The 20,016-nt window shown below is 42.1% G+C and overlaps 1 protein-coding gene and 1 long non-coding RNA gene across 8 annotated transcripts in view; both read right to left on the bottom strand.

The window, feature by feature from the left end:
- Positions 1–1,177: 1,177 nt before the first annotated feature.
- On the bottom strand, positions 1,178–1,608 carry LOC117044601. Its single transcript, XR_004426303.1, has 2 exons — positions 1,525–1,608; positions 1,178–1,356 (listed from the first exon to the last, which is right to left on the bottom strand). It is a non-coding gene; the product is annotated as an uncharacterized LOC117044601 (long non-coding RNA).
- Positions 1,609–6,823: 5,215 nt separating this feature from the next.
- Positions 6,824–20,016, bottom strand: part of GREB1 (growth regulating estrogen receptor binding 1) — an 81,833-nt gene continuing 68,640 nt past the window's right edge. For 4 of the 7 annotated variants that reach the window (XM_033143112.1, XM_033143116.1, XM_033143113.1 and 1 more), the window contains 9 exons: positions 19,106–19,248; positions 18,097–18,258; positions 16,445–16,649; positions 15,486–15,660; positions 15,182–15,400; positions 13,877–14,012; positions 11,488–11,688; positions 10,681–10,819; positions 7,629–7,986 (listed from right to left, as the gene is read on the bottom strand). In XM_033143112.1, coding sequence (XP_032999003.1) covers positions 7,823–7,986; positions 10,681–10,819; positions 11,488–11,688; positions 13,877–14,012; positions 15,182–15,400; positions 15,486–15,660; positions 16,445–16,649; positions 18,097–18,258; positions 19,106–19,248 — 1,544 coding nt within the window. In that variant the 3' untranslated portion in view covers positions 7,629–7,822. Of the gene's footprint in view, positions 7,987–10,680; positions 10,820–11,487; positions 11,689–13,876; positions 14,013–15,181; positions 15,401–15,485; positions 15,661–16,444; positions 16,650–18,096; positions 18,259–19,105; positions 19,249–20,016 lie in introns of all 7 variants that reach the window. The other 3 variants (XM_033143119.1, XM_033143118.1, XM_033143115.1) reach the window with 1 other exon arrangement.

Here is a 20,016-nt window from a genome sequence, read left to right as displayed (position 1 = left end):
GTCTTTTTCAAATCTCCTTCTTTCCCTAAACTTGGACAAGTTTGGACAGGTGTTTTTTCATATACTGTATATTTTTTCGAGGGGTGTAAAACTGCAAGACGTAATTCAGTATCAAAGCCGAGCTCAGGAGTTCATTATCAAAGTAGTTAAGTTCCTAAAGAATCAGAACACAGGGAGTCCGACCACAGGTGAAAGAGGACTATTTGTTGTTGCTGTTTAGTCGTTTAGTTGTGTCAGACTCTTTGTGACCCCATGGACAACAGGCATGTAAAAGAGGACTATAGCTCTGGGAAAAGTCAAACTTCTGAGTCTGGTATCTCTGGGGATATCTCATAAAAGGTGAGACAATTCAGCAGATTAAACTTAATTCATTCCCAAATCCTAAACACTAATTTTTCTGTTAACTTGACCCTTACATAGCCCATTATGTAAGCTAACACACTGTCTGCACAGAGGAGGAATGAGCAGGGAGGTTGCTGCATTCCCCTTCCCCTAGCCTGGCCTTTATATCCCCTCCCCCTGTGAGTGGCAGGGAGACTGGTTTGGTTCTATGCGCCTCCCTCTCCGAAATGAAATGTGGCTCTCCCACCTGAGAAAGAAGGCTGGCTGCAGGACTGTATTCTTTCCTATGACTGTTTTATAAGTGGTACATAGATAGAGAGGATCACACTTCTCTGAGATGGAGAAGGTCAACACTTATGATTACCTAGGAGCAGTCCTTTCATCATCATCATCATCATCATCATCACCACCACCACCACCACCACCATCATTATCATCATCATCATCATCATTTAATGCGTAACCAACCGCTCTCTGAAGAGTTTGCCTTCTGTGTGAATGGTATACATCTTCTATGAGCAAAGAGAGCTGCAATGTTAACCCCCTCCCCCAAATTAAGAGTAAAGGAGGAAAGGCCTTCCTAACCTTTAAATCTGTGATACAGTATAAAGCCTAATCAATGCTGCGTGTCTCTTACAGCGATGTCCTACTACAATCTACCCCACATAAAATTTGGGGAAGGGCCATTTCAACAGCTGGGCTTGCCCCAAAGAATGGCATCACAAACAAAACCAAGAGGAAACCTTAAAAAAACAAAACAACTATTCCCGATTATATTATCCTATCTTTACTCAAGAAAAGAAAAAAGAAAACCAAGTAAACAATCAGATTTAAAAAAAAAAAACTTGGCTGAGGGGAATCGAACTTTCTCCCACTTCAGCATGCTATTCCTGAAACTCTAGATTAAAGACCTTACCCAAGACCAAGGTGACTCAGTGTCTTCAGACTGCATCTTGAGATGCTCTCTTTCCTCCATTACCAGAGAAATATTCTGCCCAGGGGCTGTTAAAGCTTCTGCCGGAATTAAAAAATGCTGCCTTTAAGTAATGCGTTGTTGACAACAAAGATCCAGAGAAAGTAATTTCCCTGTGATCAAGTTTGCTTGCGAATTTAGCCTGCTCAAGTTCTTGGAACCTCAGCCAGGACAAGAAACATGAGCTCTGTAAGGCAGTGCACACTCACTTCGCAACTGACGCCTCAAGTAGCCTTGTTAAGTCATAAGCCTCCCTGAAAAACGGAGGTGTTTATCTTCTTCTTCTTCTTCTTCTTCTTCTTCTTCTTCTTCTTCTTCTTCTTCTTCTTCTTCTTCTTCATACACTCAGGGGGAAGAGCTTCCAACAAGATGTACCTCAGTTAGACTGTTCAGACAGTGACGCTTCAACTGGGGGTGAGGAAGGGGTGCAAGCTTGCATCACCCAGTTGGTGGCTTCTGTGGAGTGGCAGAAAACACTTCAGCCAGCATCAGGCAATGTATCTGCGTTCCCACACACAAAAACCCAGATCCCTCTGCCCATACTGCAGCCTTCAGCACTGTATCCCATACTGTCCTGAAGTCTCCATACTCAGGAGAAGCTTTTCAGGGACTGCACTGGGTAAGGTCAGCTAAAAAAAATAAAAATAAATAAATTGGCTGACCACCTTTCACGAACAGAAATGCTTTCAGTTGGCCTAGATTCTCATACCAATGGGCCATGAGGTGGTCTGTAGAAAGATTAACTCTTCACATTATTTATTATTATTATTATTATTATTATTATTATTATTATTATTATTATTATTATTATTATTATTATCTGACAGAGATCAAGACCATTTTGGCCAGATGATCAAGCAGGCTAGCAGAGCTCTGATGTGGAGTCCATGATTTTCATAATACAGCATTTTAGCAGCCGTCTCATTCCCCCCCTTTTTGCTTCTCAGCAGGCTGATTTAGGGCCCATGATTTTCGTAATTCCTTTTGACAGTAATATTAGGGATAGTGAAGAAATTATTATTATTATTATTATTATTATTATTATTATTATTATTATTATTATTTGCTACTGGGAAGAAATGGATAGTTTGGGTCTCCATAATTCTCAGATTGTAGGGTACTTGTATCCAGATAATCTTCATGTGCTAGAAGAATCACATTTATGTCCAGGCAGCCAAGTTCCTGTGTGAGATTTTTTTTCCTAAGCACATCTGGATATTTTTAGGCATAATCAGCATGATCTTGTAAGTTAAGCACTTCTCAAGCCTCCTGGTTTCATTGGTGTACACTGTGAAGCAGCCCTAACCTTAATTTTATCCCTTTCAGCAGGCTGTTGGGCTTTCCCCTTTCCATTTTTGCTGAAATGATGTAAGCAGGATTAGCAAAAGGATTCACAGGGACTCGGTTTTCTGTTGAACCTGTTTCGGAACAACTTTCCCCTCACAACTCCCTTCCCAACACACACAATGGTGCCCAAAAACTTGAAGGAACATCCCATCGTGTTCTGAAGCTGGTCCTGCCCACGTGTCTCCCTTCTTACCAGGAACAACACAGAAAAAAATAAGTAGTGCCCCCCCCCCCAAAAAAAGATAATGATGGCGTGCACACCCGGCACCAGTGTGGCAGATGAACCTGAGGCAAAGGGCCTTCGGTCTCTGAGGGGCCTATTCACAGGGGCATAAAAGGTAAAGGGACCCCTGACCGCTAGGTCCAGTCGCGGACGACTCTGGGGTGCGGCGCTCATCTCGCTTTACTGGCCGAGGGAGCCGGCGTACAGCTTTCGGGTCATGTGGCCAGCATGACTAAGCCACTTCTGGCGAACTAGAGCAGTACACAGAAATGCCGTTTACCTTCCCGCTGGAGTGGTACCTATTTATCTACTTGCACTTTGACGTGCTTTCAAACTGCTAGGTTGGCAGGAGTAGGGACCAAACAACGGGAGCTCACCCCGTCGCGGGGATTTGAACCACCGACCTTCTGATCGGCAAGCCCTAGGCTCTGTGGTTTAGACCATAGTGTCTTTGAGGGGCCTGTTCACAGGTGCATAAATCCCTCAAAATCCCATTTGCTCTAATTCCTCCCACAGGCCTGTATAAAAAGCACCACCACAACTACTACTGTAATTGTAGAGATAACAATACACCATAAATAGTTGTCTAAATGCCTGTGGCAAAGTTTATAGAATTCCCTTGCAGCTCAAGGGCAGCATGTATGCAGACATTGGCCTCTCTTGGTTTGGGAGAAGGCAGGAGCTCGTTCCAACCTTTCAATCTTTTCCAAGAAGAGCCTAGCATGTGCAGAATGCTTCACTAACAGAGTGAATAATGTCACAATTGATTTGAGACCTGCCTTTGGAAGTATGCTATGCATCCTTAAAAACTGCAATGATTTCCTACTGGGTCAAAGCTCTCGCTGCTGAAATGCGCACATTGTGATTCTGTTTTGCACCAATTCTGGTTAAATGTCCCAGTCCGTTCTGTCCTGATGCATCTCTTAAGTCAATCAAGTCAGCTCCATAATTATAACTCATGGAAACGAAATGCAGACTGGTGCACTAATCTTTATTGATACATCTGTTGTTCCATGTGTAAAGGATGTGAAATCTTTCCACCTGGTTATATAACTACTGTTACTATTTATAGTGAGCTGTTACAAGCCGATTCCCAGAGTCAGTGCTGAATAAATAATGGTGACTGTATACACTTTGTGGAGTTCAGTATTTGACCACAATTCCCAAGCAAGTTCAGCTTGATTTTGCTTTAAAAACACACCATATTATCCTAATTTGGCAATTACTCCACTAGTGGTGCAATCAAATTGATTAGGGGTGAGTGGGAGAGATATTCATAAGTACTGATTTTAGTGTGCACAGAGACTTAACATTATTGCCTTTGAATTCAAGAGTAATCAAGATTTGGGATTAGAGATGGGAAGGCCTGGAAAAAAACTGAATTTTGGGGGGGGGGGTACCAGGTTTTTTTCCCTTTCCCCCCCAAAGCCTTTGGGAGAAAATGGGGGGGGAACCTGCCCCCCTCCCCCAAAAAATTTCCAGTTTCTTTCGAAAGGCTTCCCATCTCTATTTGGGAGTGAAGGTTAAAGGAGCATTCAGCTTCAAAAGCCAAAACTGAAAATGTTTATTAACTGAGTAACCAAACCAGGCAAAAGACAAATCACATTACATAATCTGATCAGGATGGGATCATTCTAAAACAGCTTGCTGGATAGAGTAGCTACCACATGGGTGTAGTTTTGGTCCTCCCTCCCATGAGTTGGTGCATTGTGAGGTATGTCCTGTTACCCCAGGGTATTCCTACTTCCATCTGCGGCATGGTGGCAGGCTCATTGTTCCAAGTCTAAGCCTCAAATGAAAGCAAGCCATTAGACTTCCACATGACCATTTTTATAAGGTGGAAGAGTCACTACCCATAACATTTAATCCGAGCAGGCAAAACCTAAAGCTGTCAATGTTCATTGACTTAGAGTGAGCTTTGGGGTAGACCTTCATGTTCCCCTTGGGCTAGATGCTGCCAAGTAAGAAACTCCAATTTTGTTGGAGCAAGCCTACTCCACCAGCTCTGAGAATTTACAACATGAAATAGGTGTCAGAACCATGCAATGACTGTGAAGACTCTTTCATATGTGACAATAGGATCAATGGTACTTGTCTAGATGGTCCTAACCACCCCCAGCACCCTTAATAAATACATTAGGAAGGCACAGGGATTTCTTTTCTTTATTGTTACACCAATATCCTAGATGAGGAACCATGCCATTGTCCTAGATCAGAAACATGGGATCTGAGGAGGGGAGTTACATTCCTCCTTTTGGGGGGAAAAAAGTTCCTACAGAAAAGATGTGACCATGTAGGAAAAACCCAAACTTTGGCTATATTCTATAACAACAGTGGCTGCCAGGGTGTGGAAGAGACACACAGTCAAACTTTGATAACCGAAAGAGCATTAAAAAAAATATCTAAGGGTTTATGTAAAATCAAGGCATGTTGCCTCAGCCCTCTCCCTCCTCTCAGGAACCAAAAGAGGATGCAAAAGTTGAGGATTCAAGTCACTGCAATGACGGAAAACTCTCTACAAGTGGAACGGATATTTGGACAATGTTGGACAAAGTTGGAGCGCCATAAACAGTGCATGAGTTTCAGTACAGAGGTTAAGCAGCAGGTGCATGTCTTTTGACCTATGGGGGATCCTACATACAATTTCACAGTTGTCATTCGTGTGCTTTAAGGCCAGTCCAAAATTAGTTTCCAGCTAATTTCCCTCTTTGCCTTACAAAGGATCTGCACAAATCACGGCACATGTAGTAGAGTGGAACTGCCCTTCCAATACTGGCATTGCTGCTGCTTATCTAAGGTGGGGAGGGGGGGCATGTTCAGGAATGCTCCTTCCGCTGCACTCACATGCCCCCAACCATGCCACCTTCCAACCCCAGTACCCTACCAGGTAAACAGTAGCTCTGCAGCTCTGCCCCACTGCATGGGCCCCTACTGGCTCTATGTGTTCCACTTAGTGAAAGAGGCAGATCTGAACCACTGCTGACTTCTACAGTTTCAGAGATGGGACAGCCATTGCCTCTTTGTCTCAGTACCTCTTGGTTCAATCTGCAACCCGTTTCGCACCCAGCACTATCTAATCAAATCAAGGCTGCTTTTCTTTTTATGGGGCATCTGCATGGTATCATGATCAAAACACCTTTCCCCTGTTTCCTTCCCCTCCCCCCAAGCTCAGAAACCCCCCCCTTTCTTTTAGTACAGTGGTACCTCGGGTTAAGAACTTAATTCGTTCTGGAGGTCCGTTCTTAACCTGAATCTGTTCTTAACCTGAGGTACCACTTTAGCTAATGGGGCCTCCCGCTGCCACCACACCACCACTGTGTGATTTCTGTTCTCATCCTGAAGCAAAGTTCTTCACCCGAAGTACTATTTCTGGGTTAGCGAAGTCTGTAACCTGAAGCGTCTGTAACCTGAAGCATCTGTAACCCGAGGTACCACTGTATAGTGAAAAGGCAGAAGGTGCAGTAGGTTTGGGACTGGTATAGATAGCTCCAGCCATTTCCATCTCTATGGCCCTTCTTTCCTCTTGCAGAATCAACTTTCTTGCTTCCATTTCCAATAGCATTTCTTCTTATCAATTTCTTTTCTGAAGTTGGGGAAGGAATCATGACCAGGAATCAAGTGAGTGGGGAGATGGCATTTAACCCTTCAGCCCTCCCCCCCCCAAAATCCCTCCTCCCACTTTTGGGGAAGGCGAAAAGGGGACAACCCACTTGTTTTGTTTAACATCCAGCTGTAAAAACCTCTGGGATACAGTACTTGAAAGCTTGACAAATATTTTGTGATGCTTTAGTTGGTCGTACTCAAAATTAAGGTATTACCTCACTATTATTTTTGAAAGGTTTTACTGATGGACTGATTTCTATGTATTCCCACAAAAAGAAACCTCAAACCCACCAAACAATAGACCACTTAATGAGGGGCGCTATTAAATATCAGAGAACTACTAAATGCATCCTAGGGGTTGTCTTTATTTGCACAGCAAACCTGAGATGTCTTAGGGTGGGCAGTGCAACAAACCATCTGTTTTTAAACAACAATTTGATATTAACACTTCCTTTAACTAATCACCAGTTCATTCAGACACCTTCCTACCTACTAAAATGTTCCGACTTTTAAAAACAACTCCAACCGTCTGCTTTCAATATTCTCAATAAATCAGAAAAGGTCACTATAATACATTTCTACATATTACAAAAAGTCTGCCTCTTTAAAATTATGCAGAGCAGCCAGCAGTCCTGAGGTTAGGATGGAAAGCTAGCTTTCATTATAATAAGTACATATAAGGCACTCTCCACTGGGATGTTCTCCTATGTATACCTGTCACGAAATGAATGCTTTTGAGCACATCCCATTCATTTCTATGGGGTTTGCACTGGAGAACATCCCAGTTAATTCTGCCTTTAGCACTCTGCATAGAGCAGCTTAGCAATGCTATATTTGCTAATCAGTAGCAATTTTCTAAGAATGAAACTTTCTTTTTTTACTACACTGGCACCCTAGGTTTACAACAACACGGAGGAGAGAATCTACATCTACATCTCATAATTTTGAAGCTGTGCCACAAGTGTCTGGTTTCGAAACAATTTGTATAATATATACAGCAAAAACAAAAGTGGGAAACAACAGAAATATTATGTAGTAGCTCCGTCCCACCACATCCTCAATATAACGGGAGTTACTTTCTTAGGTTCATTAAATTACAAAAAAAGGTTACTAACAAAAGTTTGGAATTATAAACATAAATTGGTCAAATAAAATATAACTTTAATACAAATATTTCAAAATTGCCTAACGTTTGTTCCTGCGAAGCAGCTCCTTTTGCAAACATTGTGTGAAGAGCTCAGTTCTTTTCCCCACCCTTCCCTCTTTTCTTTCATGCAACTCATTTTATTTGGTCAGAGAAAAGCCAGCTTCTTATGCCGCATGATCATTTCCCATCAAATGTGCCTTCCCGTCAGAAAGAAGAGGGGCTTGTCTTCTTTGGCGTTGGCTGTTTGGAACTCGTCTCTCAGTCGGAATTGCCATTCGTCTTCGAGTTCCAGTCGGACGACTGTTTGGCGCAGCGAGTTCCTGTCTTGGCATATGACACATAAAGTGGCACCTGTGGAAATTATCGTTATTATAGGTTGTTGTTGTTTTTTGTCATGTGTGCATCACTTTCTACATTTCCTGCTCAAAAAAAAAAAACTGACTGCAAAGGCCTCCCGGACTGATGTTTTATTGCAGGTATATTCTGCAACAATTAATAGCACATCAACAGTGGACTTATTCTGCTTTACTAGTCCTGTGATGCTTCCCCAGTGCTACCACATTATTGCAACCAAAGTGAGACAAAAGAAAAACCCAGAACACAGTGAGCAGCATGGATATGCACCACATATAGGATATGCACTGACTGGAAATGAAGCGGTATAACCGCCCCAAAACATTTTCAGTTACAAATAGTAATGAAAACGGGATCTTGTTTTTGGCCTCCCTGATAGCACCATGGGCACAAATAATCATGAGTGGGTGATGAAAAGGATATCTGCAGGACTGGGAGAGATTGTGGCAGAAAGGTATCAATTTTACTGCTTGTAATAGCTTAAGAGAAAACATAATGAAAATGTTATATAGATGGTATCTGACACCAGTTAAGATAGCTAAGATGAACTCTAAAATGTCAGATGTGTGTGGGAAATGTAAAGTTGCGAAAGGTACCTTTTTTCATATGTGGTGGTCATGTCCAGGGGTAAATGCTTTCTGGGATAAGATTTATAATGAACTCAAGAAGGTAATGAAAATTACCTTTAGTAAGAAACCAGAGGCATTTCTTTTGAGCATGACCAATGAAGAGATACCCAGTCAGGATAGAGTGTTTTTTATGTATGCCACGACAGCAGCTAGAATCTTATTGGCAAGAACCTGGAAGGGTGAAGAGATACCAACAGTGGAAGAATGGCAGATGAAGTTAATGGAATATATGGAACTCGCAGAACTGACCGCTAGAATCCGAGACCAGAGGGAGGAGAAGGTGTCGCAAGATTGGAAGAAATTCAAGGACTATTTATTTAGATGTGTTAAATTGAATGTTTGAATATTTGTGCAGAATTATTTAGAAGAATCGGCTTTAGCAGGTTAATATTAGATAAAATGGTTTAGAAGAAATTTTGGATGTGACAGAATTAATGGTTTAAGTAGAATTTGAGATATAGGATATAAGTTATGACCTATATTGGAATAAGTAAATTTAAAGAGCATTAAGAAATTGGGTATATGTTAAAGGGTTAAGAAATAAAACTACCTAAAGAGTATATGTGATTTTAAAGGCAGCGGAAGGAACAGGGGAAGTCCCCTGAGAGAGAAGATATAAATAAGAAGATAAACAAAGATAGGTGTTTATTAAGGTTTGTATGTGTTTCTTTTTTCTTGGTTTGTTATTTTATGTTCTCTATTGTTTATTATGTATTATGTTTTATTGTGTTTATGTTTGTGTAATGTTGTTGTTTTTTGCTTTGTTTTATTGGAAAATAATAAAAAATCTTTATAAAAAAAAAAAGGATATCTGCAGAGGTCCCAAGTGGCTTACAATCATAGAGCGCATACAGATAAAATAACTGCAAATAAAACTGAGTTGCAGCCAGGATAGCTGGTGAGAGTGTGGTGCTGGTAACACCCAAGGTTGCAGGTTCGATCCCCTTATGGGACAGCTTATTTGGACTAGATGATCCTCAGGGTCCTTTCCAACTCTACGATTCTATGCTTCTATGCAACAATAAGGTCAGTATAGATAGCAACATAGGCCTAAAATCTAACCTCTCAATTAAATAACAATTTAAAACAACAAGTGCCATTCAAAGGGGGAAAGCGGTCTTAAAGGGGATAGACCACCCAGTTTTTTTGCTCACATCTTCCAGGGGTTCCACTGGAAACTGTCTAATGCGCCCCTCCTTCTGCCCACATCTGCCATAGGATTGGAGTCACACTTTCCCCCATTTGCAAAGTAATTACTCCTATTAAATCTTCCTCCCTTTGTTGAGTAAGGCATTATGAAATTATCTTTGGAACACTCAGAGCTCTTGCTGACAACTGAAGTGAATACTTGGCCTTGTGCCATGCCCTATTTTCCTTCTCCCCAGGCAATATCTGTCCCAGCACTGAACAGCCCCTTTTCCCAGGAGCTCCTCTTTCTCATAAGCATTATGTTTGGCACCGAGGATGCAAATCTGAATTCTTAATGTTTGCTGGATTTTGAATGCCAGAAAAATGTTTGTTTATGTTCAGTCACTGGAATTTCCACTTCAAAAGGTGGGGAGGTAGGTGATGGGAAAGACTTGGGCTTCAGACCTCGAAGAGCAGCTGCCAGAATAGGCATTGGGCTAGGATCAGGGTTTCCCAAACTTGGGTCTCAAGCTGTTTTTGGATTACAGCTCCCATCATCCCTAGCTAGCAAGAGCAGTGGTTGCGGATGATGGGAGTTGTAGTCCAAAAACAGCTGGAGACCCATACTTTGGGAAACCTTGGGCTAGATAGTTTGACCTGGTAGAAGAAAGCTTTTTTAAGGATCACACATTCAAGTCTTCCCAACCGCAGCAAGGTTGTGAATAGGGGTGATGGTGGCACAAAATTTTGACCTGTTCATTTTATAACATCAAAGTATTTTAAATAACTAAAACAAAAGGGGAAAAAACTGGCATCAGTATATCTGCAAATGATAGTAAGGCATGGATCAGAAGGTCCCCTCCGCCCTCTTTCTCACAGCAAAGATGTCAGAAACAAGTCATAGCTTGTTGTGTCAGCAATACTTGGTTCTTACCTTTCAGAAAGTGGAATTTCTTCAAGAAGTTTGCTACCACAAAGGAATCACAGAGGTACAGCAGTAGTCCACTGAATACCATATCAGAGCAAGTCACATTCAGAGAATGAGGTCGGGAGCTGACATAGCAAACTGCAATCTGATTGCAAGGGGAACAAAGGCAGGCATTATGGTCCCCTCAGTCTAAAGCACAGCTAATTTTAGCATGATCAAACTACTGCGCCCAAAGAAACATCTGCAACCATTCAGAATATGAACATTTTGAAACGGCGTGTGACTCTTGTCGTGGTGAATAAAATTTGTTTTATTTTTTAAAAATCATTTATGCATTTTTATAACTTATATACACATCATACAATATCCATATTTTATCCCTTTTCCTAGGACTTCCCAGTCCATCTCTCCATGGCATTCTAAGTAAACCTTGGAACCAAAGGGGGTATTGGGTTGCTCCCAACTTTGGTTTCGTCTGGGTTTTTCTTTTTGGTTGGGCAGGGGGTTCTGAATGTCTGCTCGTGGGGGGAAGAGGAAGGGAGTATGGCAGAATAAAATAAAATTTGTTTTGCGCCATCACAATGCCGCATGGCACTGAACCCACAGCTCATAGCATGTGCACAAGGCTCCTCAGAAGAGCATGAAGGAACAGCTCATCCTCCTTGCACCTGCACTGGAACCTGATCCACTTTGACACACGTGCTTTTAAATATGTGTTGGCAGGAGAATGTCCTACAGACATGCACGGGGAGACAAAGGAAGCTGTCTATCATGCTCAATAAATGAAGAAACAAACAAACAAAAATGCATTACCTGGGGTCCCAAATTAAGGTAGCAGTCCACGGATAGCACTGGATGGCTGTAGTTTTTCAGCGAGAGAGGGAAGAAGCGATGGCTGTGATACTGGAGGTATTTTTCGAGCAGCAGCTGAGCAGGAGCAGCCAAGAAAGTGTGCTTGCTGTCGGGAGCGCATATGTACTGGGCTGGGGCGATTGAAACGGGGTTATCCGACACCTAAAGGGGAAGCGCGATACAGGGGGAGTGTGACATTCGGATTAAAAATGCAAGGGAAAGCTCCCTACAGGTTAATACAATTAACACCAGTGACAACGTTGGCCACATATGGATGGACGGCTTATAGACCGCAGACTTTCTTTGGATAAATAGAATGATATTTGGGGTGAGTTTACACAGAATGTATTAGAGTCGTTAAGAGTCGTTTAATACAAAGAAATTTCAGAAATAGACTGGAAAGAGAAGTGGCTGAATTGCAACTAATCACCAAACTTAAAACCATGGAGAAACCTGGTCTGAACAAAGACATTGGATTCTTATTTCATTATACATAACAAAGCTATCTTTAGCCATCTCACCCCTTGCCTTTCCCTGCAAGACTAATTGCAGCCGTTAAGAGTCATCATGCATGCACACGAAAGCTCATACCAAGAACAAACTCAGTTGGTCTCTAAGGTGCTACTGGAAAGAATTTTCTATTTTGTTTCGACTATGGCAGACCAACATGGCTACCCACCTGTAACCAGAATGTATTAGGTTACTGATAATTTTATGTGTATTAGGATAATGATATACACACCTGTATATTAATGTATGGTAACGTAACAGTATTTCCCCCCCTTCATTCTCTTTCTTTCTTTCTTTTCTCACTCTGTATCTTTTTATAAATGAAATTCTTCAAATAAAAAACAATGAAACATAGGGTCCTGTTCAGGTCTTCAAGACCTCTCTCGATTAGTATAGCAAAGAGGGCAGAGCGAAGACGACATGACTAGCTGGCCTATAGAATCATAGAACTGGAGAGCTGGAAGGGACCCCAAAGGTCATCTAGTCCAACCCCTTGCTAAATCATCCATGCCCTCCACCATTTACCTGTCACCTGGCCGCAGTGCTCTCCATGTATTAAGGGTGTGGGGCACGGTGAAGCTATGCAGTGGGGAGCCTCCACTCAGGCACAGGTTTCCCCACATGACTTAGAACCTCATACCATCTGGCTTCACATCGTTTGGATGCATGTGCCCTTCTAATTAAGTATGTGTTGGCAGGAGAATGCCCTACCGATGAGAGTTTTGACTTCAGCAGCACAGGCCCTTACTTGTGTCACTACCACTTCACTTAAGAACCATTCGTAGGGAGACACAGGAAGCGGACTTGTTCTGAGTCAGACCATGCATCTGTCCAGCTCAGTACTGTCCACACTCATGGGCTGCAGCTCTCCGGGATTTCAGACTGGGCCTACCTGGAGGTGCTGAGAACTGAACCTGGCCGCTTCTGCAAGCAGTACTGGTGCACTAGCATGAAGCTAACAGCCTCCCCTCTAAGAATCACTCAGCCTTTTATTTTTTTTGGAGCCAACAAGGCTCTTCCTGGAACGGTATACACTTACAAAAACAACAACAACTGCTCAGATAATAAGATTCTTATCAATTGCTGCAGAGCATGCAACAAAGAAAAACAACGATAAAATAATGCTTATCATTAGTATTCTTTGCTGTGAACTGCATAATCTGGATTCTAAATAAATACAAATGCTCCCCCCACAGCAGACTATCATCCTCTAAAACGAAGAAGAAGAAGAAGAAGAAGAAGAAGAAGAAGAAGAAGAAGAAGAAGAAGAAGAAGAAGAAGAGGAGGAGGAGGAGGAGGAGGAGGAGGAGGAGGAGGAGGAGGAGGAGGAGGAGGAGGAGGAGGAGGAGTAGTAGTTTGGATTTGATATCCCGCTTTATCACTACCTGAAGGAGTCTCAAAGCGGCTAACATTCTCCTTTCCCTTCCTCCCCCACAACAAACACTCTGTGAGGTGAATGGGGCTGAGAGACTTCAGATAAGTGTGACTAGCCCAAGGTCACCCAGCAGCTGCATGTGGAGGAGCAGGGAAGTGAACCCGGTTCCCCAGATTACGAGTCTACCACTCTTAACTACTACACCACCAGCATGGCAGGTGAGGAGGATGAAACAGAGCAGATAACAGTCTGCATTCGTCCCTCATCATGGGAGGTTTGGAAAGGCTGAACAGGATCTATCTGTTTCACATATTCCCAATGAAAATTGAAAACAAGCCGACATGCACAAATGAGTGACTTTGCCCGTTGCACCAACGTCTTTCCTTTCTCTCCCCCCGCCGCCCCACTGTATTATAAGAACAAAACAAAAAGTGGGAGATTTCGCAGAAGTTTCCGAATTCTGACCTTTGACTTAATATGAAAGGACCTTTGCCCGCCTACGGCAATTTGCTTCTTCATGACACTGAATCGGTTGAACCGACAGATCAGGAGGCCAGCGCTGTGGGCACGCAGGTTGAAGTCCACATCGTCACACACAAACCTGTCGGGCGGAGGGGACGCAGAATGCAAGAAGCAATAGGCCTTCATTAGCTGAAGTGTTTCAAACTGCACAGACATCACAATGGTGGATACAGTTTTAAAAGGAAGAGTGTAAACCAAGACATCAAGTAAATGGGATGACATTTGACAGAAAAGGGGAATCAGTGCTCTGCCAGGCAGCACTGCTGCAAGATTAAGGACCAAACCCCACATAGATAAACTGTTTATAATTCCCCCCCTCTAAATTAAATAAGCCAGGTGTGATATTGAAAACTTTTGCACATGATGCCAGTGAGGGATTCAAAGAAGTTATTTTCATCAGGACCACAGCAGGAAAGTAAAAGTAAAAACTTCCTCCTCGCCACCTGCCAAGATTCCGATAATTGTCACCTCCCCTAAGAACTGACATTTGCATTTGTTTTAATGTGCAAGTTAAATGCAAAGACACATTAATCACCACATCTGATTTGGCCCTGTTTATTTCATTTTATTTAGTTATGTTTCTCCGTTGCCCTGTGCAACGAGCCTGTAGGCGATGTGCAAAGGAAGAATTGACGACACATCAAAAGAAGAATTAGCAATATGTTAAAATACAAACTTACAATATTAATCAAGCCAAGCAGCAGAAATAAATGAATATCGACACCAACACAATCATATAAAAATTAAAAGACGCCCCCACCAGTTAAAACTGATCACTGTCAACTGAATACAGACTAAAAGCAAGATATTGAGAATATGTTAGAAGCCCCCAAAGGACAGATGAGTATGTACCTGGTGCTGAAAAGACATTAAAGGTAGGTGCTAGACAGGCATCCCTAGGGAAAACATTCCACAAATGTGGGGTACCATTGCAAATACCGTCTCTCTTGCTGCCATTCTCTACTTCAGAATGAGGAAGCACACACAGAAGGGACTCTTTATATGATCTGGGGTATGTGTGGGTACTTCTAGGAAAATACATTCCATTAAGTACAGGGGTCCCAAGCCATTTAGGGCTTGGGGTTCAAAACCATCACTTTTGACCTACAAACTGGGCCCAGAAAAGCATTAGAAGTCAGTGAAACTCTAAAACAACAGAGGGAGGTTACAGCTCCTTAGGGACTATCAGATATAGTGTGGCTTATGCTATGAGAGACAAAAAAATCTACTTCATCAGCCTTGCCTCACCTGTTCTGGTTATACTGAACGTTCTGCGTTAGGTCCACGTTCAGCATGATAAAATCGTGAACATGGCAGCAAGAGAACGGCTCCTTGATCTCTCTGCTCTTGGTTTTACTTGACCACTTCCTCATCCCAATCAAGGCATAGTGGGTGACATCTGGAGTTGATTCAATATGCTGAAGAATTTGCTTCAAGGAAATGTTCCTTTCAGTCCATGTGTATTCGCTGCAAGTGGCCAGAGAAACAGTTCAAAATCAGATCACTCGAGGGAGCCTAGTCAATATGCCATCCCAAAGAAACCGCCCTTTACCTTTTTCTGTCACCTGAGCAATCCATTTCTACAGCATTCCACATGACACAGGAGTCATCAGAGATGACGATGAAAGGCCAGATGTCTTGGGGCTTAATGCCTAGCTCCTCCTGCCGATTTCGCTCAAGCTCCAGATTGTGGTAGGACAGTTCCTTTATTAGGAAGTGAGCAGCACCTAAAACCAATCGCCAAAAAAGAAAGAAGCAAACCACACACTGTAACGGGAAATCAACATTTTATCTAGAAATCTTTTGCTGTGTCATTATCTCTCACCCACACACTCGACTTTGTTTTATTCTAAGGCTGACAGCAAATTCAAGTATTTTTAGACTGAAACATGGAAGTAAGTCCTGCTAAATGCAATGGCTTACTTTTGAGTAGCCATGTAAATGATGGCATTGCTTTTTAGTTGATTCATTACTTGATTAAATTTGAATACATGTATGTTGTTTTGACATATTGAAGGGTGAGGTTAGATTATCTTCCTCTCTGTTTTGTGCTTTGCTGGCATCTGAATACATTTTTATTTAAATAAGCTTTTGATTCTGTTGTTGCTGATTTTAATCTATTGTGTGTTACTTTTGACTCTTTGCGTTCCTGCACTTTGATGCTGTTTTAACCTGGTGATTGTGTTTCAATGGTGGATTATTATGCTTGTTTTGATATTTCACAATCCGCTTTGATATCCTGTTTGAAAATTTCCCATAGGCAGCTGGTTAGCCACTGTGAGAACAGAATACTGAACTAGGTGAGCCATTGGTCTGATCCAGCAGCCAGGCTCTTAATTCATTCTTATGCTCCCCCCTCCAAAAAGGTGCCAGGAGGCTATTGTTTTGGTTCCATCCCACCAGGGAAGCCACTCCTATAACCAACCAAGGCTTTATTTAATTATGCAAAAAAAATCATGCCATTTAGACCTCACTGCATTCACACAGCTGAGAATTTCACCATATACATACCCACTCCAGCACTGTTGAAAATACTTGGCAGAACAAGCATGATGTGATTGGGCCAGTATTTTTTATATATTGCCATTTCGTACTCTTTGACGACTAGGACGTGCAAATGGCTGGCCCCATCCATTGCATGGTAAAGGTTAAAAAGTCCATGTTCGTGACGTCCAGTTGTGGGAGTAAAAGTAGGGCTCTTTATATAATCTTGGCTCTATAAAGTTAGGAATCTGTGTTATTATGGCGGTTAATATAAGCAGCAACAACAACAAAAGCTAGAGAGAGAGGAGGGTCAACAACTAAATATATTGGCATTGTTTCATTGTAATCAACAGGCTTTCACCAATTTACACAAAGCTGAACAGCTTACCTGCTAGCTAAAAATTTCAATACGTTCATGACAAACCAAACCAAATGAAATGAAATGAATGCCTGGATCACTTCGCTTATCATATTCATTGTTGGATGAGCATTTCAGGAATTTTGTACTGAACACCCCACTTTCGTGTCACGGAAACCTCTGCTGGATCGAAGAGGTGCAATTTGATACAACCCCAGGTTGAGATGAATGAACTGAGGTCCCAGGGTCCTCTGAGGAGCATTTGGTTCCCCGGCTGCCAACCCAAAGGCCAGAGAGGTGTGTGAAGGAAGCAGGGGTGGTTTGCCTTAAGGCACTCCTTGGGAGAACTGAGCGTGGTGATGGTTCCACCATCCTCTATCCTCCTTCAAGGGATAGGGACTGTTCAGTTAACTATGGCATGACACCGAGCAGAGCAAAGTAATAAATTCTGAAGTGCTCTTCATAACGAAGCCCTTAAACCCTTTTAGAATTCTACAACAAAACTGAACTTTGACCAATCCAGACACTATGGCCTCAATACCAAGCTCCCCCCACCCCACCCCGTCCTCCCGCTTTGCTTAATTTTCAGCCTGATGAAATATTATGGTAGACTCAAAAGTTTTCTGTTTTCTGTGACATTGCAGGTCTTCATAATTTTTCCCCAAAAGAAGTGGCGGTACAATGCTTAGCCATGCCTGTTAGTGTAATATTCCATATGCTTAGCTTATGAATGGGTGTCTCTCCGATAAAAAGCCCATTTATTTGGCAGGCTGTATCCAAAGAAGAGGAAGTCGTCATCGCTGCTGTGAAATAAGGGGTGCCACTTTGTCCCTGCCCATCACTCCTTCTCTCCTCTACTACACCATTGCCTTCAAGGCAGATATCTCATAGATATCTCATAGAATCATAGAGTTGGAAGGGACCCTGAGGATCATTCTAGTCCAACCCCCTGCAATACAGGAATATGCAGCTGTCCTTTGCAGGGATCAAACCTGCAACCCTGGCGTTGTCAGCACCATGCTGTAACCAACTGAGCTATCCAGCTAAAGTCAGCATAAAAAAGAGTTATATGGGGAACTTTGTCTCTTTGGTGATCCTAAGACATGCTCCAAAGAGCTATGCAGCTCTACTAAAGGCCTATTTCAGTACTGGACAGTTTGCATGCTGCCTTCCTGTGCAGCAGAGATATTATACAGAAAGAACAGCAGGTACTTTTACAATTATCCAGAAGCACAGCCAACCCAGGGCAGGCAATTTATATCATAACCCCATACGAATGCAAAACAAAGTCTTTTAATAGCTCACACTGATATTTACCTACCTTATCAGTGACAAGAGGCAATCTCATACTTTCCAGCTGTCTTCCCGGATGACTAAAGACAAAATGGTGCTCCTTGGACTTAGGGATGATGAAGTGAAGCTGAATTTCCTCTCCAAGCATGGAATAGGAAAAAGCAAAAGCGTGCAGGGTGGATTCATAAAGCTGAGGAGGGAGAATGACAGAAGCATAATTCACCTCGCCAGCTATGGCATTGATGCACATGTAGTAGCAAATTAAATCTTGACAAGGTCAGGGAGTGCCATTTATGTAGAGATCAGTGGCCATTTATGATGATGTATTTGGAATGCAGACTCTGAAGGAATAGCGTCTGGCATTTGTGTACTAGATACTTTTGTATTTTACTAATTCTGCCACAGTTCTACTGCATCCTTAAAAAAAATTACTAGATTATATACACTTTATGTACACAGATGCTCCAGCTCTAGGGTCAAAGGTTGGACTTTGCTTAGTCTGTCATGGTGATGAGGACAATCTATGTTTCTAACATATATTAGGTTAAAAGATATAATACTTATATAAACTAAGGACAGGGACAAACAAAGATACAACTAAATTAACAAAATCTCTTTAGGGGTCTTTGCAGCAGACAAGAAAAATCTAGCAGCTCTTGCCGTTAATATTTTGCCAATAAGCAGTCAGCCAAATGCCATTCAATTGTCCTTCCTGCATATCTTAAGAGGATGGGAGTAAAATAAGGTATTTTGATCATCTTATAGAGTTATATTCCAAAAAGAGTGAATGTTTCTATTGCTCCCTTCCCACAAGGGCAGATCCATTCGTTATAGGGAGTAGCTTAAAAGCATCCGTCAAGTACAGCAGAAGGGGAACAATTAAATCTAGCCCTAACACAGGGTAGCCAATATTTGAGATCATCCAAATAATTGGCCTGACCCTTAGAAAAATCAGAAGACAAACCAAGATGAATGGGAGAACAGCTGACAGAAAATAATGTACAAAAACTAAACTAAAAGGGCTCTAACAGTCTTACCTGGTACCTGGGATTAAAGCCCATATACTGATGACACTGCTCACAGTGATGGTAAGTGTTGTAAGCAGCGTATTTGGATAATCTCATCCGTGTTGTCTGACGACGCATATACAAGTCCTCTTGTTTTCTGCTTGCTGTACTATCTGTATAAATATATTTTGATTGTGTCAGTTAAGTGAGCAATGGCCAGCGCAAAGGAATTGCCCCATCCTTGAGTATCTTCTGACTGCAAAATTACACTGGTTGCAATAAAAAAGGAATCTGAAAAAAAGTTGCTATTCTCATGGGAGTGTTGACATGTTTACTGTAAACTTTGTTCTCAATCTATCCGTCTATATGTAAATAATTTCTGTAGCCACCAACATCTTTGAAAAACATTTCTCATGCTGTTTGACATAAACCACTGCCATATGTCACTTTAACTGACGTATTTGTTTCCATTTCAGTTCAGCTTTAAAGGTAACAAACGAGGCAGTAAATGTAATCAGCTCTGAATGCTCTACAGTGCTACATATGTGCTAAGATTATTATAAATATTGATATTATTTGGAAATCACAAATTTTCCTGTAGGGCAGGCATAGGGAAACTCAGCCCTCCAGATATTTTGGGACTACAACTCCCATGATCCCTACCTAACAGGACCAGTGGTCAGGGATGATGGGGATTGTAGTCCCAAAACATCTGGAGGGCCGAGTTTCCCTATGCCTGCTGTAGGGGGTTGAACTAGATGACTCTCAGTTCCCTTCCAATTCTATGATACTATGAACTTGTTCACTAGCACCCTCTAGTGGCATTGCTAAGTCCTCCTCAGAGTGTGCTTCTTACTGCTTTATGCTATAAACTGCCCTCTGAACTTCAGATGGATGCATATAAATAGAATAGATATGTGCATGATATATGCATGTGTGTG

This window comes from Lacerta agilis, chromosome 3 (genome assembly GCF_009819535.1).
Source record: "Lacerta agilis isolate rLacAgi1 chromosome 3, rLacAgi1.pri, whole genome shotgun sequence".
Classification (NCBI taxonomy): Eukaryota; Metazoa; Chordata; class Lepidosauria; order Squamata; family Lacertidae; genus Lacerta; species Lacerta agilis.
The sequence above is the reverse complement of the archived record's forward strand: the minus strand, read 5'-3'. Positions and strand labels throughout refer to the sequence as shown.